The sequence below is a fragment of the Biomphalaria glabrata genome, chromosome 5 (assembly GCF_947242115.1).
Source record: "Biomphalaria glabrata chromosome 5, xgBioGlab47.1, whole genome shotgun sequence".
NCBI classification, from domain to species: Eukaryota; Metazoa; Mollusca; class Gastropoda; family Planorbidae; genus Biomphalaria; species Biomphalaria glabrata.
Window position 1 is genome coordinate 16,986,701 of NC_074715.1, and position 17,459 is coordinate 17,004,159.

The window sequence follows — 17,459 nt, forward strand, 5'->3', positions numbered from 1 at the left end:
CCCGAAAAAAAATCCTGGCAACGCCCATGCTAATTATAGACAATAGATGGAAACAAACATTTCTACGCTGACTTCAGAAAAATACAGCCAGATGAAATGCTTGCTTGAGCCAAGGACATCTTCAATCACGAGATCGCGCTTCACAAGTGGGTGAAAGCGTGACCTCCTATGTCGAAGGCGCCTGTGAAAGGCGGTGTAGACGCGTCACTGGTTAGCTCATTAACACAGCGTGCCCGTAAGGTCATGCGATCAGAATGCCTAGTTACGCAGTTGTTTTTTTCCCCCCGCATTTTTAGCAAGAAATAAGCAAAATTATGTTTAAAAAAAATATTGGGTAAAAATTTTGGGAGAGTGGACAAAATTTTAGGAGATTTTCGGCAATTTTTAGGAGGATTTTAGGAGACTTTTCATTTTTTAGGAGCCTACGAACCCTGTTAATTATTAAAAATAATTACTAAATAGGCATTCTGATAATATTGTTTACCGTAAACATATAATTTTCTATCCAATGACCAAATAATGCTTTGAGCTTAAAAACTCTGAATGACAGATAACAGATTTGAACATATAAATCTAAGTTGCAGACGTTTAATGGAGGTCTTTATTGAATAAGTCTATGAAACTTTATGATCCTACATGATCAGATTAAAAAAAGAACATAAAAGAATTAAACAAGTATAGAAAAAAAAAAAATGAAATTTTTTATTATCCACATCTAATGCCAAGGTTTGTATTCTAAAATATTTTCACAGCTTTTAAAGTAACATATCAAATTTAAATGCAAAAAGACTTAAAGTAACAAGCATTTAAAAACCATTAACAAGGTAAAAAAAAATATTTAAGTACTTAACAATACTTAATGTTTTTTGTCATATGGTATCATTTGTCTTTCAATATATACTTTAAAAAAAATCTGTATAGTGTATTTTAAAGAGTTTAAAACAATGTCAGAGGAAATATCATACAAGATGATTCAAGCTTTAATAATGAAAGAGGAATTATACTTCTAGGTATATATAAATAAGGCACTAAATAGAAATATTTCATTTATATAGTCTCGTTTCCCTAGATATTCACACACAGCATAAACTTAGTTTTATTAACAGCAGTCTTTACAGTCATTCTTTAATGAACTATACATTTCTATGAGTGTGTTATCATGAAATTCACAATGACATAGCAATGTTTTTTTTCCCTTTTGATTCAGTTCACCAGTAAAAGGAATTTGTTAAAAAATTGGTTGCCATAGAAAACCAACCCGCAGATTTTTTCTTGTCCTCTTCTGTGGGTCGTTTCACTGCCTTGTCATCAATGATGGTGGTATCAGAGTCATCAGACAAGTAATCAGGAAGTTCTTCATTTTCTTTGTCTGGTAAGACATATTGCTGACTAGTATTGAAACTTATGAATGTCTGGAAAAGATTTTTTTTCAATAATTTAAACACTATGAATTCATTAGATAACATTTAACAGCATTGATCATTAAAACTTCACTCCTACTTTGCTTTGTAAGGGCACTGTGACGATAAGAATTACCAAAGCTATCACTCCTCATGTGTATAAGTGAATCATGAAACAACCACCACTCAATCATTTTGTCCAATCTGCATTTTTTCTATCCATTTTGCCTGCACTCTATTTTTAGAGCAGATTAAAGGATAATTTTGGCCAATGTCAGTAAGAATACAGACTAATGTTTTTTTTCTTCTGGAACCATATACTTAGAAATTCCTAAACTCTTCTCTTTAAGGCAGGATTTGTTTAAAAAATATACAAATTTATGCAGTTCTATAAACAAACAAACACCTTATAAAAACATATCTGTTGTTTCTTTTCTGTTTAAACATCTAGCTTAAATGAGATTTTTAAGCAGATGCCAAGCTTATGGGTAAAATGTGAGGGAAAGTGGGAGATAACCAAGACGCCTTGAGAAAGCTAGTAGGTGGCAAATGTCCCAAACAGGACAACAGAGATGAGATAATCTAGCTCATATTACCAAAAAAGTAAATTTTAAAAAAGTACTGGGTATTTGAAAAAAAAAAAAATTCTGTCAGTTAAGATGAAAATACAGCTAACTGACAAACTCTGTGGAGTGTTCCTGTATTGAAAAAGGTATTGGCTATCAGATATTTTAACATTGTGCTTGTTTTCCCATTGCATATTGCATTTTTGTGTTTGCCATGGAAGGTCAAAGTACTTTAGCTGGTGAAATGGATTTACACTACATTTTTGATGCCTAAATATTTCTAATTTCTAACATTGAACATAAAATATCTGAAGCAAAAATATATATATATATATTGATGGATAAATAAATCAATGTTACCTTAATAATCTTTCTAACTACTATAGCTTTCACTGAAACATAATTAGACTAATGAGAGACATCATAGATTTTAAAAAAGTTTACCTCTTCTCCTTTGTCATTACGTATCACTTGTTGTGCAGTCATAGTCATAGACTTGGCAAGCGCTGATGTTAAGGTCTGAAACAAAAGCAGATTATTTTTGGTAATTTTTACACAATACAGAGGCACTCTAACATACTATGGGTGGGACAAAAACTGTGATAAAAATTAACAATTTTTAAGATCATTATTACACAAAGGCATCATTTTTCAACAGGTAAGTTATACAAAAGAAGTAGGTGACTCTATTTTTAATGTATTTTGGTATAAAAATAATAACAGTTTGTTTCAGTCTGCAGCAATATTTCTGCCTGCTTAATTTTTGGACGTTATTTGACAGCAGCAATGTTAATTTCTGGATTTGAGTCAAATTAAGCAAAGCTTTATAGTAGAGCAAAAGTAAGAATGTCATTAAAATTTGGTATGAACAGAGACTTGAACTAAAAACTTTTCCGTTTAAAAGTGCTTTACCACTCTACCAACACACATTCTAGTAAAATAAAAATATAATTTGATCTTAAGATCAAGCAACTGATGGTAAATCATTATGTGTGTATCATTCTCCTGCTCTGTTAAAATTTTTTACAAGGCAAATAAAAAACAACATGGGGGGGGGGAGGGGAAGCAGTAGCCCATCCATCAATGCTGTCTTATTTTTTCCTATCTTAGTAAGCATGGTATTAAATGCAAGATGAGAGTTTAGTTTACCTCTGGCTTGACATCAGGTTTTGTGCGCAATATACATCTCTTTTTACTCAGGTCAAATGTTATGCTGATCACACCTTTCACTTTCAGCAACAATCTAGCACACAGATCTCTGTCACCCTGACAAGAGTAGTTTACAAAATAATATTTAAAAAAAATAACTAAATTTCTCTTAGTAAATTCAATAATACACACATAACAGCACCTTTTTCTAACATGTGGTCCATTAACTACCTGGCCATCTGTTGCAAGAATTAAAATGAATTTAGATTTTATAGTTAAATATTTATTTACTTGTTGGATCATAGACACACATTACCAGTTTCCTCTATTTCTCAATGTTTCTTACTATCCTATTTAGTATAAAGACAATTATTGATTGGTGCTGTTTTTCTAAAGTTTCTGTCTGCTTCTCTTCTTTTTTTTTTCTGGTAATGTTCTTTGAAGGAGTTTTCACAAATCCTGGGCTAATTCTGTCATAACCATACTTCCTGAGCTAGGATTTTATCAATGTTTGGGAGGTCTGACCCACTTATGACAAACTATGATAGGGTCCCAAGTTATACCTAATAACTTCGTAAAGATTATCATCTGAATGACTTTCATTATTCATCTGTTAAAGAGTTCAAATTATAATTACAGAGGTATCAATTGTAAATACCAATCATTTAAATCTGCTTATAGGCCCGATTATGAAGAAAAATAAAATGAGTGATTCACATGAATGGCATTCCTATTACTCACTCCATACCAAAAAGAATGATAACAAAGGTAAAAAAAAATGTGATCCTCAAAAAAAAAGTAAATAGCTCCAGAGATTATTTGCAACACTGTACAATTAAGTACCTTATCATGAAAACCTTTCACTTGCAGAATAATTGATTTAGCCTTAACGCTGTCTTTAGAATGACTGTGAATACTCTGATTTTTCACACTTGAATTATTTCTGCAGTTAAGAAATAAAAAAAAAAAATTAACACACACACTTTTTCTTGAACTCTAAGGACACTGTTTCAAATAAAACATTAGCAAAAAAAAAAAAGTTAAAATATTTTAGTAGTCAACTGATTCTGGGTTGTTGTTTTTTCCTCCCAAAACTGTTTAAAAAATTATTATTGGATACTGGATATCTTACTAGTCAACAAAAAAGAAATTCTATGCTAACATATAATGTTCAAATTGAAGTCTTACCTGGAGACATTGCTGATATCTTTCAAAGAGTTGGAAGATACATCAGAAGTTTCACGCAGCTTTGTATAAAGTGATCCTGCTAGACCTGATAATGTTTCTTCTTTTTTCGAACTAAAAGAATGATAAAAAAAAGTATTATTTTTAAATTTATAACACAAACCAAAGAATATTCCATGATATATTTGATAGAGCCAGTAGAATCATGGTTATAAATTATTACGCCCAAAGTTTAGGATTTACATTTTTCTAAAAATGATGAAATAACAATCAGCAACTTTTTATTAACCAGTTTAACCCAATGTACAAAGTAACACTTATATTTCCAGAAAAATGTATGGTACTTTTCATAAGTAATCAAAAACTACAACAATAAAAACTATATCTGACCTGTACATGATAGACTCTAACTGGTCCATCATGCCCACCTGATTCCTGAGTAGTAAACGAGCTTCTAGACATTCACTTAGCAGCAGCAATGTCTATAACAAAGAATCAACAAAAAATTTATTTTAGCTTTTTAAATTAATTTTCTAAATAAAGTAGATCTGCTTTTCAGATGTAACTGTCTCAGTTGCAATGGTTTAATTTGTCTGTTTTGAATTTGGTCATGTAACTAGTGCATTAATCTGCCTTTCTTTCTGTAAAAATGTCTTATATACTTATATAAACTGGCTTAACTCAGCCCTAAGCAATTTACTTCTCAGTTGTCATATATAGCCCACATTCACACAGAATATGTGCTTAAAAACTGTTACCTGTAAAGCTTCCTTGACTATTTCTTGATTAGTATTTGACAACACTATCACAAGTCCACCTATACATGTTGAATCCTGGAACAGAAAATGAGATGCTCATAAAGCGATAACAAAAATTTTGATTTAATGTAACCAAACATTTCCAACAAAACCAATTCATTTTAAATTTTGCCATGACAATCTTAGCACAAACAAAATGGCTCTTTAATAATTATGTAGAGAAAGATCTTCATGACTTACTTTAGCCAATGCAAACCTCTTTTTAGGATCCAGTGCCATTGCCTTCATGGCAGCTATAGCTTCGACTGTAACCATTGCTCTAACTTTTTCTTGAGCTGTATGAGTAAATGTCATTATAATTATAATATATTTACATATATAATTATATATACCCTAGATATATCTAGCATTATCTAGCCAAGTAGAGGTCACATAGTGACCCCTAGGGCTAGGCCTAGATCTATAATTCTATGAAATCTATTGTATGACTATAATTATTTATTTATAACTATCATCTCTAGATCTTAGGCCCTAGATCTAGATCAGTAGATCAAGTGATCTAGACTGACTAGACTAGATTTTTTTATAAATTATAATTATAGACTGGATTAAACACTTAAACTTAAAACTGTCTTAACTTACAGTAGTAGTACTGTACACTGTACACTAGAAAACCAAACTTGGTTTAATCTATTCAAGTCTATTGTTATAATTCAATTTTTATTTGACCTAGCTAAGCTAGCAGTAGCAGCTAGTCACAGCTACGACCTAGCCTCTAGCAGTCTAGCTAGAGTACTCTAGACTGGCTAGACTAGTCACTCACTAAAGACACTAGATTCTATGACTAGTCACTTAAGTTAAGTCACAGTGACTAGGTCAGTAAGTAAAGTAAGTTGAGTAAGTCACTAGACTAAGACTAGTCTAGTCATTGACTAAGTTAGGCACTTCAACAAAAAAATTTGTTTTGATCATATTGTTTTGTAATTGATATCATTAAATAGAGCTTGGTGTCCCATTTACAAAAATATCAAATTTATGTTTCTATGATAAGTAGAAGCAAAGTTATGATTTTTTTTGTATTTATTTTTTTTTCCTTCTTTGGCTTTGTATTCAATAAAAAATTTTGGTACCCGAAAAATGACTTTTTGTTATTAAAGCATGCATATCTTTCTTATTATTCAATATTTTTGGTTCAAATTTTCAGAAGACTTTATGTATGTTATTTAAAACGTAATACTACCCCAATCTTTCATCTAAACCGATTTTTCATACTTTTCCAGCCGGGTGAAGCTGAAAATAGAGACGACAAATTTGGTCGAAATTTGACTTAATTAATGCACAACTTTTTTATTTGTCAATATTTCCATTTCAAATTTTCAGGAGACTTTACATGTTCTTTATATCATTTTATAACCCCCAAATCTTTCATCTAAATCTATTTTTTACACTTTTACAGCCGGGCGAAGCTGAAAATAGAGACGACAAATTTGGTCGAAATTTGACTTAATTAATGCACAACTTTTTATTTGTCAATATTTCCATTTCAAATTTTCAGGAGACTTTACATGTTCTTTATATCATTTTATAACGCCCAAATCTTTCATCTAAATCTATTTTTTTTTACACTTTTACAGCCGGGCGAAGCTGAAAATAGAGACGACAAATTTGGTCGAAATTTGACTTAATTCATGCACAACTTTTTTATTTGTCAATATTTCTATTTCAAATTTTCAGGAGACTTTAAATGTTCTATATATCATTTTTTAACCCCCAAATCTTTCATCTAAATCTATTTTTTATACTTTTACAGCCAGACGAAGCTAAAAATAGAACCGACAAATTTGGTCGGAATTTGACTTATTTAAGCACAACTTTTTTATTTATTAATATTACCATTTCAAATTTTCAAGAAACTTTAAACATGTTATTTGCTACAAAAATAAATAATAATTTTAAAGAAAAAAAGCAATTCAAAATTGTGACATTTATTTTTAAAAATTGTACTATGGGAACAGCTAGATTTTTTTCAAATATTGACGAGAACTTGTTTTTATTTCTTAATATTTAATCATAAAATTAAAAGGAGACTTTAAACAGCTGGAGTATGAAAAAGTTATCTTTAAAAAACATTTTTAAAATATTGACCTTTTATTTTATTGAAAAAAAAAATGCAGATGTAAAATTACAAAATATTTGGATATTTGGGGGGGGGGGGGCGAGGCAAGAGGCAATAGAAATCAATCATCATCATCATCATCATCATCATTCCTTTGAGTTCCTCATGGAACATAGGGCCTCGACATAAACACGCCACTCTCCACGGTCTCTTGCTAGCTTTTTGATGGTGTCCCAGCTCTTCCCGGTCTTCTCTGCTTCTTCAAGTACACTGCGTCGCCATGTTCTTTTTGGTCTTCCTCTGCGTCTTGTTCCCTGGGGGTTCCACTCTATGGCCTGCCTAGCTCTGTTGCTGGTATCTTTTCTAAGGGTGTGACCAATCCATCTCCACTTCCTCTCTAAGATCTGCACTTCTATATTTTTCTGTCCACTCATCTCCCACAGTTTGGTGTTTTCTACTTTGTCATACCAGTGTATTTTTAGGATATTTCTCAGGCATCTGTTGATGAAGGTCTGTATTTTTTTTGTTGTGGCTTCAGTTGTTCTCCATGTTTCAGAACCATACAGTAGGACAGCCTTGACATTAGAATTAAAGATTCTTAGTTTAGTCTTGTTTGAGATGTAAGGAGATTTCCAGGTTGGTTTTAGCTGTGTAAATGTCTGACGTGCTAGATTTATACGGCGTTTAATGTCTTCATCTGTTCCACCTGATATACTGACTACACTCCCAAGGTATATAAAATTTTCTACTTGGTCTATTGTCTGAGAATCCAATACTATGTCTCCACTTTGTTTATTGTTTACTTTAAGTACTTTAGTTTTTTGGTGGTTTATTTTGAGGCCTACTCTTTTTCCTACTTCGCTTAAAGCTGTGACCTTTTCTTGCATATCCTGTAGTCTGTGTGATAATAGGGCTATGTCATCAGCGAATTCCAGATCTTCCAGCTTTTGTGTGAGAGTCCATTGGATTCCTTTCCCTGCGTTAGAGTAGGCTTCTTTTGTGACCCAATCCAGTACTAGAAGGAACAGGAGTGGTGAAAGAAGACATCCCTGTTTGACTCCTGTTGTGACTGGAAATTCCTCTGACAGCTTGCCACAGTGGGTTACTTGGCAGGTGAAACCATCATAAAGGTTCTTGATTATGGTTATTATTTTATTGGGGATCCCATAATGTCTCATTACTGTCCAGATAGATTCTCTGTCGACACTATCAAAAGCTTTTTCAAAGTCAACAAAAGTTGCATAGAGAGGAGATTGCCATTCGACACATTGTTCTACAATTATCCTGAGTGTAGCTATTTGGTCAGCACAAGATCTCCCTTTTCTGAATCCGGCCTGTTCTTCCCTTAGGTGTTCATCACATGCTCCCTTTATTCTGTTTAGTAGGATTCTGCTAAAAATCTTGCTTGGTACTGACAGCAAAGTGATGCCTCGCCATTTCTCACATTGTGATAGATCTCCACTCTTTGGTATTTTAATTAGCAAGCCCTTTTTCTACTCACCCGGAGGTGTTTCTGTTAACCAAATTTTGTTGAATAGTTTGTGCATTTGGTCAACTATTTCACTTCCTCCTTCTTTTAGGACTTCGGGTGGTATGTTGTCAATTCCAGCTGCTTTACCTGTCTTCATTTGTTTGAGTGCATTCCTTATTTCTTCTTTTGTTATTTCTTCCATGTTTATGTCTAGTGTTGGTCCTGCATTTAGATCTGGTGGATTTCGTGATTTAGGTCTATTGAGCACTTCTTGAAAATATTCTTTCCATCTTTCAAGTTGTTCATTTATTGAAGAAAGTAGTTTTCCGTATTTGTTTCGGACTGGAACATTGCAATTAGCCTTTTTGGTACTGAGAAGTTTGGTGATTTTGTATAGTTGTTTTATATCTCCTTTACCTGCTGCTTCTTCTGCCTGTTCTGCCAGATTATTGTAAAATGATCGTTTGTCTTGTCTAAGCATTTTGGTGACTTTCTGTGAAACTGCTTGGTAGTCTTGTTTTGATTGTTGCTTGTGGTTTCTTGTTTTTGCTAGGTTAACTGCCTGTTTAGCGCATTTCCTTTCTTCGATTAATTTCCATGTCTCGTCACTAATCCACTGTTTTTTCTTCTTAGGGTTAAGGCTTAGTACTTCATTGCTTGTTTCAGTAATAATTTCTTTGAAATTTTGCCAAGATTTATCGACGCTTTGTTTGGCCTCATCTAGTTGTAGCACAGCAAATCTATTTTGAAGGGATAGTTGGAATTCCTTTTTAATCTGTGTGTTGTTGAGCTTGTCTAGGTCAAATCTTTTCCTTTTGTTTCTTTCTGTTTTATTGCTGGCCAGCTTCATTTTTAGTTTGGCAACAACTAGGTGGTGGTCTGAGCCAATATCTGCTCCTCTTCTGTTTCGTACATCTAGTAATGTGCTTCTCCAGTTCCGCCGTATGGTAATGTGGTCGATTTGATTCTCTGTTTTATTGTCTGGTGAAACCCATGTCACTTTGTGGCATTTTTTGTGGGGGAAAATGCTGCCTCCTATCACTAATTCATTAAATGTGCAGAAGTCTGCAAACATTTCTCCATTTTCGTTTATGGTGCCAAGTCCATGGGTGCCCATACTTTTCTCTCTCTCTCTGTTGTCACTTCCCACTTTGGCATTCAAGTCTCCCATGACGATCAAAACATCTCTTGTAGGTATTTTGTCAACTATACTTTGCAGTTGGTCATAGAATGTATTTTTGTCAGTATCACTTGCAAGGTTGGTGGGAGCATAGCACATAATGATGTGAACATTTTTGAACTTAGACAAAAATTTGGCTCTAATTATTCGTTCTGAAACTGGTTCCCATTCTAAAAGACTTTTGAAAGCTTCCTTGTTTAGTAGTAGTGCTACACCATTTTCATGTAAGTCATCTTCTTTTTCCTTTCCAGAGAAGAGAAGGGTTTCTCCTGATTGCAGTCTTGTTTCACCGAATGTGTTCCATCGAACTTCACTCATTCCCAGGATCTGTAGTTTGTAGTTGGCCATTTCCTTGGCAGTTTGTGCACATCTACCTGGTTCTAGTAAAGTGCGGACATTCCATGTTCCCAAGTTAAATGCTGCCTTCTGAATAAGGAAGTGTTTCTTTTTCATTGGTTTAAGTAGAGTGGTCGGCCTCACAGGATTCGTTCGACTTTCCCTGCATAGCTTCATAAGTCTCCTTTGTGGAGCTCTACTTTCGCCTCTGACAATGTTTAGTGTTTGTGCTTTTGTTCTGGTTTCTATAACACTTTTTTTTTTCCATGGACAGGTTGTTAGCCTATCGCACAACCCCTGTGTCCCGGGGAGGGGGATGCACCTTTTGTCTGGCCTCTTTCCTAACAGACCTGTCCGGCTTGGTAGTACCTGCCAGGAGTGATGAGCTCCCGCCGGTATAGCTCTGAGGGTCATTGAGGCACTCAAGCTGTCACACCACGGCAAGGTATGTGCATCAGGTGACAGAATAGAAATCAATACAATTAGTCAAATTGCCAAGATAAGATATCAGAATGTCTCTTTTATAAAGTTTAAAATATACTGAATCTATATATATATTATATATACAGACATAATCTAAAAAAACTTATAATAAAACATCTAAATTATCTAATTTATAATATATATTGAAAAGCTGTTTTAGTTTTTAGGCTATTTCTCAGATTTTCTCCCATTAAATTTCACATAAAAAAATAGATCTAAATTTAGTCCTCAACATTCTAGATCTAGAAACTAGTATTAGTTTATTAAGACAATTAAGTATAGACTAGACTAGTATATATCAAATCAATTAAAGATCTATCTATCTTATCTAATTCTTATTCTAGATTTCATTCTAAGCATCTCTGACTCTGTTCCTATTCTAGAAAATAGATCTAAGTCTAAGCCTAAATCTAATTCTAAGTATTAGACCTAGATCTACACTCTAGTGTATGATTAAAACAATAATTTGATTTTTCTACATTATCTGTTGCTTCTCTAAGTCACTAGTTTAGTAGTGTCTAGGTAGGCCTGCTAGGGCCTAGGCCTCTACGAGTCTACTTCTCTACTTAGATCTAGTTAAATCTCAGTCTAGTAGTTAGACTAGAACTACTACTCTGTTAGTAGTGTTAGTGTTACACTCTTAACTCTGTTCTGTAACTCTCTAGATCTAATAAAATAATAAATAATAGATCTAGAAATAATATAATAGATTAGACAGATTAGATATATTTATTATATTCTAGTTTAGAGTTTAGATATCTAGATCTATCTTACTATGTACAATAATAGACTATCTTTATAGATTTATATAGTCTAGATCTATAGATAGATAGATCTATCAAGCATTAGATAAAATAGATTCTAGATTTAGATCTAGATTAGATAGAAGATCTAAAGTCAAAACACTCAAATTTTTATTATTTATACCGCAGTCTTTTTCCATTGGACGATTAAACAGGAAGTGTGCGAAAGGGGAGATAATGTAAGGTTTTGAACTAGAGTTTGGGTATTTTACACCAGATTTGAATGTTTTGGAACTAGCATGCTAGATCTTGATTAGGTCTTCTAGAACATGGCACTCGGGTGGAAACGATCGCTTGAAATGACTATATAGCAGTGGCGTAGCTACGGGGTTGGGGGGGGGGGGGGCCAAAATGGGTGTCCGAAATTTGTTTGTAAATACATAAATTTATATATTTGTTGACAAATAGTGTCAACGGGTGTCTTCTTTTTCAACATTTATGGATTAAATTTATAACAAAGGGGGTAGCGGTAGAGTGTGGGATTGTAAAATGGGGTCTCCGAGCTTAAAAGGTTGAGAACCGCTGATCTATGTCTATCGATCAGTACGTTGACATTTTTTAAATATTTTTTCCCACAGAGATCAAAGTTGTTTTTTTTAAAGGTAGCTTTACATTTTAAAATGCAAATCTTTAATAGATTTGTTGCCGATTTATTTTCCTTTTAAAAGAGATCAAGAACTAAGAATAGTTGATGCCAAGAATAAAACTATGATATACAGCGAATTCCAGGTATCTTGTTACCTTTACTAATAAGGTTATGCTAATTAACCTTGAAGCAAAATTTACAGAATCGGGTATAACAGATCCAACAGACAACAATAAAAACCTATGGTCATACATTAAGTCTAAGAAAATGGAAACAACAGGCGTAGCGCCATTAAAAGATGAACATAACATAATACATAATGATAATGAAACTAAAGCAAACATTCTAAACAAATACTTTGCATCAGCATTCTCAGCCCCAGGAGACAAAGACATATTACTGAATTTGAATCAAGTAGACAACATAGAAGATATAGTAGTACAAGAAAATGGAATTCAAAAACTATTAGCCAACAACAAACCAAATAAAGCTTCTGGACCTGATGGTATTCCAGCTAGATTACTCAAAGAACTAAGTAATGAGTGTTCAAAATACTCTTTCAGGCTTCACTTAACCAGGGCAGAGTACCAAAGGACTGGAAAGAAGCTAATGTCACCCCCCTATTTAAAAAAGGAGAAAAATCTGACCCAGGAAACTACAGACCAGTATCACTTACCAGCATCACATGTAAAATCCTAGAACACATAATATGTAGCAACATCATAAACCACTTAGACAAACATAGTGTCCTCACACCATACCAACATGGCTTTAGGAAATATAGATCATGTGAAACACAACTAATAGGACTAATTGATGATTTTTCAAAAGGTTTAGATAATAGTGAACAAATAGATGCTATCTTACTAGATTTTTCTAAGGCTTTTGACAAAGTTCACCACCATAGTTTGCTTAAAAAAAATAAAATATTTCGGCATTAATAGTCCACTGCATCAGTGGATTAAAGACTTTCTGATAGGGAGAGAACAAACTGTAATAATAAATGGCTCTAAATCAACACCGATAACAGTAAACTCAGGTGTACCTCAAGGAACAGTCTTGGGTCCACTACTATTTTTAATTTACATAAATGATTTACCAAATTGCATTACTTCAGGAACAAAAGTCAGATTATTTGCAGACGATTGCATAATATATAGAACAATAAAAACAACACAAGACACAGATATTTTACAAAGAGAATTAGATGAATTACAGAAATGGGAATCAAATTGGAGCATGTCTTTCCACCCAGAAAAATGTCAGTTGTTAAGAGTAACAAAAAAACTAAAACAAATTAATTCCACTTATCTTATTCATGGCAAACCAGTAACACAGACTAAAAACGTAAAATACCTAGGTGTTATAATAAATGAAAAACTGTCATGGAATCCACATATTGATGAAACTACAAAAAAATCAAACAAAGCATTAGGATTTATTAAAAGAAATTTCTATAAATCAAATAAGAACATAAAACTAAAATGTTATTTAACCTTGGTCAGGCCAATAATAGAATATGCATCCTCTGTTTGGGACCCCTCAACTCAAGAAAACATTAAGAAACTAGAACAGACACAAAATAGAGCAGTGAGATTCATAACAAATGAATATTCACATTTGACTAGAGTAACACCTTTAGTAAAATCACTAAATTTAGAAAGCCTTCAGGACAGAAGGCTCAAAAGTAAAGTAGCAATAATACATAAAACACTGAACCATAATCTTCAAATACAAAAACAAAATTTAATAAAATACTCTGAAAGACACAAAGATAAAGGCACTTTCCTCGTCCCATATGCTAGGACAAATGTGTACAAATACTCCTTCTTCCCTAGTGCTATTAGAGCATGGAATGGGTTGCCTGAGCTAGCCAGGAAAACCAGTGACTTGGCAGAATTTAAGTCATTGGTTAATATGCATGACTAAATGCATGACGCGTAGGACGTAATCATCTTCTTTTTTGAAGTAACGTCTGTATTATATAAGATAAGATAAGATAAAATATATTATTAATAATGCTAGAATTGTCCATTATTCGGGTTTGGCTTCTATAATTTCAGAATTAAACTTCACACTCGAGTTATTACCCCTCTATTCATCTTTCCTCAATCCAATGGAAACATGCTTTTCTAAAAACAACAACAACAACAAACAAACCGTTCTTATAGAGTGATAAAAGAGTGAATTGCAAAGGTTGGAAAATGAATAAAAAAACCTAAATGTATGTCTTTTCGTCAGAAGAAATTTCACAATTATGGCATATTTTTTATTTGTGAAATTTAAAAAAGTGTTATTCTTTCTATGGGAACTTCCCCCATGCCGAGTTGACCAGAGTGGGGCTACAAAACAGCGTGAGGCACATCAGGCAAAGGTTATTAAACCTATGATAACGCAGCCACAATGAGTGGCCGTCTGTCTAGCCTGCGGATACGTCTGTTAGGCATAAATTCAAAAGCAACATTTCTGAACTGTGATAATCACTCTCTCAACCTGGCAATTTTTCATTCTGCTGAGATAGATCCAACAATTGTCACCTTTTATGGAACTGTACATGAATTGTTCAACTTTTTTTTTCCTAATATACCCCAGAGATGGGCCAAACTGAAAGGAGATGAAGCCGGGATTTAAAAAAAAAAGAAAAAGAGTAATTCAAGAGAAGAAGCTACGTCGGCAGTTTCCTTGCATCTCGACAAAATCATCATACTGTTGAATCAACAACTGAAAGAATGGACACTAGAAGCAGTACACAGAATCTGTTCTGTTGTCACAGATAGATATTAACATTAACATAGGCTACTGTAGACATTAATTAATAATAATGATAATAATAACGGAGACTGTGATTATCAAAGTAGAAATAGAAGACTCTCTTTTTATTTCCGTCAAATCCTTTTGCTTTCGCACAAAACATTAACAACAAACAACGACTTAATATCATATAATATTAGCACATCCTTTCTTTTAAAGTTCTTAAGACCGATAGGCCTATCTACTGGGAACTTTAACAATTCGACCACTTCTGGTTGTCTTGACTGGCACAACAAGTTCTCTAGACGTTGGTCTATAACTGTCTGTTTCGTTTATTCATACAGTTTGCTGTTCATTGTCTTCATCGGTATCATAGTACCCAGAAATGTCTTCATCGAAACTCTTGTTCAAATAGCGTTGATTTCTTCTGTATGATTTTTCCATCGTTTGTCTTTATGATGTAAGATCTGGGTGATGAATGTTTTTTTTTATGACAACTGCTTTCTGCCATATTTGTCCTAGATGAACTCTCACTTTCTCTCCGACAGAGTTATCTTTAGGTAGTCTTGCTTTTGCATCGTAATTCACTTTGCTTTTCATCTGTCGTTCGTTGAGTAATGTCTCTGCATTTTGAGCTACCGATGGTTTCAATAGTTTGGGATCGGTTGGAATGATGATGAGCAGTTGTGATGGTGAATACGGCAGTCCGCTTATCGGAGTATTTCTATACTCGAGCATAGCGAGATATGGATCTTTCCCACTTTTGTATGCTTTGAATCCTTTTGCTTTTGCATAAACAACCAACAATGACTTAATATCATATAATATTAGCACAGAATCTTCTTCATGCAGTGGAAAATTAATATTTTTTGCCTATCTGGAATTCTGGTCAAAGCTCCTGCGCCCAATTAATATAGTTCAGAAGAAACTACAAAAATCTGGACTGCACATACTGCGGAAGAAATTAGTACCCGTTCATGCTTTCTGCAAAATGATGAGAAACTGACAAAAACCCAATCTATCGAAAAATCAAAAGAAGGTAGTGAATACTATGGATTCCCTGTAATCAGAACAACCAGAAGAAAGAAAAGACTTGATGGGAAGTTGAGTTCTAATGTAGGACTGTCAATAGAATTGCAATTCAAACGTGTTGCGACAGAAGTGCTGGACAGATTTCATATGGAGATGAAGGGCAGATTACAAAGGCTGTAAAGAAAATGGATACCTTTGGATTTCTTCTTGAACCAAGACTCCTGTTGGATGATGACACGCTTATGACAAACTTTGTTACTTTTTCCTGTTTGTATGAGGAAATAAATGGCAAATCGCTTTTTCAATGATGGCATTGATGCTCGAGCACTTTTCATCAACAAACTAGTAATACAATCAACAATAGACATATTGCGGAAACAGGCTTCATATAGTAATTACCTGTGCTCAAACCTTGCAACCTCCTCCGAATACCGCTAACTCAGGCCACTTCCATTGCGTCATGTGAGAGATCATTCTCAAAGCTCCAGTTCATCAAAAACTATCTGAGGAGCACAATGACGCAAGAAAGGCTTATCGTGGCTTTAATGTCAGTGAAGTCACAAATACTAGAAAGTATCGATGTTGATGATGTTATAGATGTCTTTGCTGCACAGAATGCACGACGGTTAAGCGATATGAATTGAGATTTGTCATTTGTGCATTATTTAGCTAATAAACAACGGTATTATTCATTAAAAGAGTCTTAATGTTTAGTTAAGTTTACTGATATACTTAACCGATTTGATTTTGGGCTTATATATTTTTTGCGCACATTATCTAATGTCATATATCGAATGTCAAAATGCAAGGGGCCCCCAAAGAGGTCAATCCCCCCCCGGGCCCCCAAATCCCTAGCTACGCCCCTGTTATATAGGCTAAATGGGTAGCACCATAGTCAACAAGACTCCTGTTGGAGTGTCTATAAGGGAATGCGAGAGCTTGCACAGTGTGGAGTTGAAAGAGAGCCTCCACGTCCCCGACGATAATTCAGGTGCCGTTCCTCAAGTAGTGACCATTACTTCTTCCTCGTTCTCATTGTTATTTTGGAGCGTTCAGATAACATAAGATAAACTATAGGAAAATGGCGAGTGTTCCTGTTGTGCTCTACCTTCAGCCATGTATTCTAGTCCATGCGCCCTGAATGTCTGACACATTGGAAATAGCAGTGTTTTATATAGACATTGACTTGGACTTCTTCCAGACATAACAGTTTGTTGGTGTAAACTGCCCACCGGTTGCGACGTCGCAGGTCAGTTTTCAGACCTTCTATAACAATTGGTCTTGGGTGAATTCAGTGGCGTCCTTACAATCTCGAAATTAAACATAACAGTCTTCACCGAGATTCGAGCCCGGAACCTCTCATTTCGGAAGCCAAGCATTTTATCACTCTGCCACCGCTCCACCAACCATCCCTGAATGATCTTAAAGAGGCTTGGAACGACATATTATCTCTTCACTAAGCCCTCTGTCCAAAGTTTCCCATCAACTAGATGACTATTTAGTCACATCTGTTTTGTGGGGTCAAGGCTCTTTGAGCAGTTTACAGTTCACGCTCCTTTTTCTAGCTGTGGTGAGGTAAGGAAGTCTTTCCTATTCCGACAATGTTCAGTAAAAAGATATAAAAAAAAAATCAAACAAACACA

The 17,459-nt window shown here is 34.2% G+C and overlaps 1 protein-coding gene across 2 annotated transcripts; it reads right to left on the reverse strand.

Annotated features, from left to right (window-relative positions):
- Positions 1-685: 685 nt before the first annotated feature.
- Positions 686-11,685, reverse strand: LOC106064378 (armadillo repeat-containing protein 1-like). Of its 2 annotated transcripts, none has more exons than XM_013222932.2 (9): positions 11,572-11,685; positions 5,299-5,393; positions 5,059-5,133; positions 4,691-4,782; positions 4,304-4,414; positions 3,959-4,058; positions 3,116-3,232; positions 2,411-2,485; positions 686-1,412 (listed from the first exon to the last, which is right to left on the reverse strand). In XM_013222932.2, the coding sequence occupies exons 1-9, from the start codon at positions 11,585-11,587 to the stop codon at positions 1,209-1,211; spliced, it is 885 nt and encodes a 294-aa protein (XP_013078386.2). In that variant the 5' UTR covers positions 11,588-11,685; the 3' UTR covers positions 686-1,208. The 2 variants fall into 2 exon arrangements, with proteins under 2 accessions (XP_013078386.2, XP_013078387.2); XM_013222933.2 differs by lacking the exon at positions 11,572-11,685 and adding an exon at positions 11,419-11,565.
- Positions 11,686-17,459: the final 5,774 nt, after the last annotated feature.

Coding starts and splice junctions, on each gene's coding strand:
- LOC106064378 (XM_013222932.2), bottom strand. Junction 3,233..3,958: donor TGAAAGGTTTTCATGATAAG/GTACTTAATTGT, acceptor TACTCTTGTCAG/GGTGACAGAGATCTGTGTGC. Junction 1,413..2,410: donor GTAATGACAAAGGAGAAGAG/GTAAACTTTTTT, acceptor AATCTTTTCCAG/ACATTCATAAGTTTCAATAC.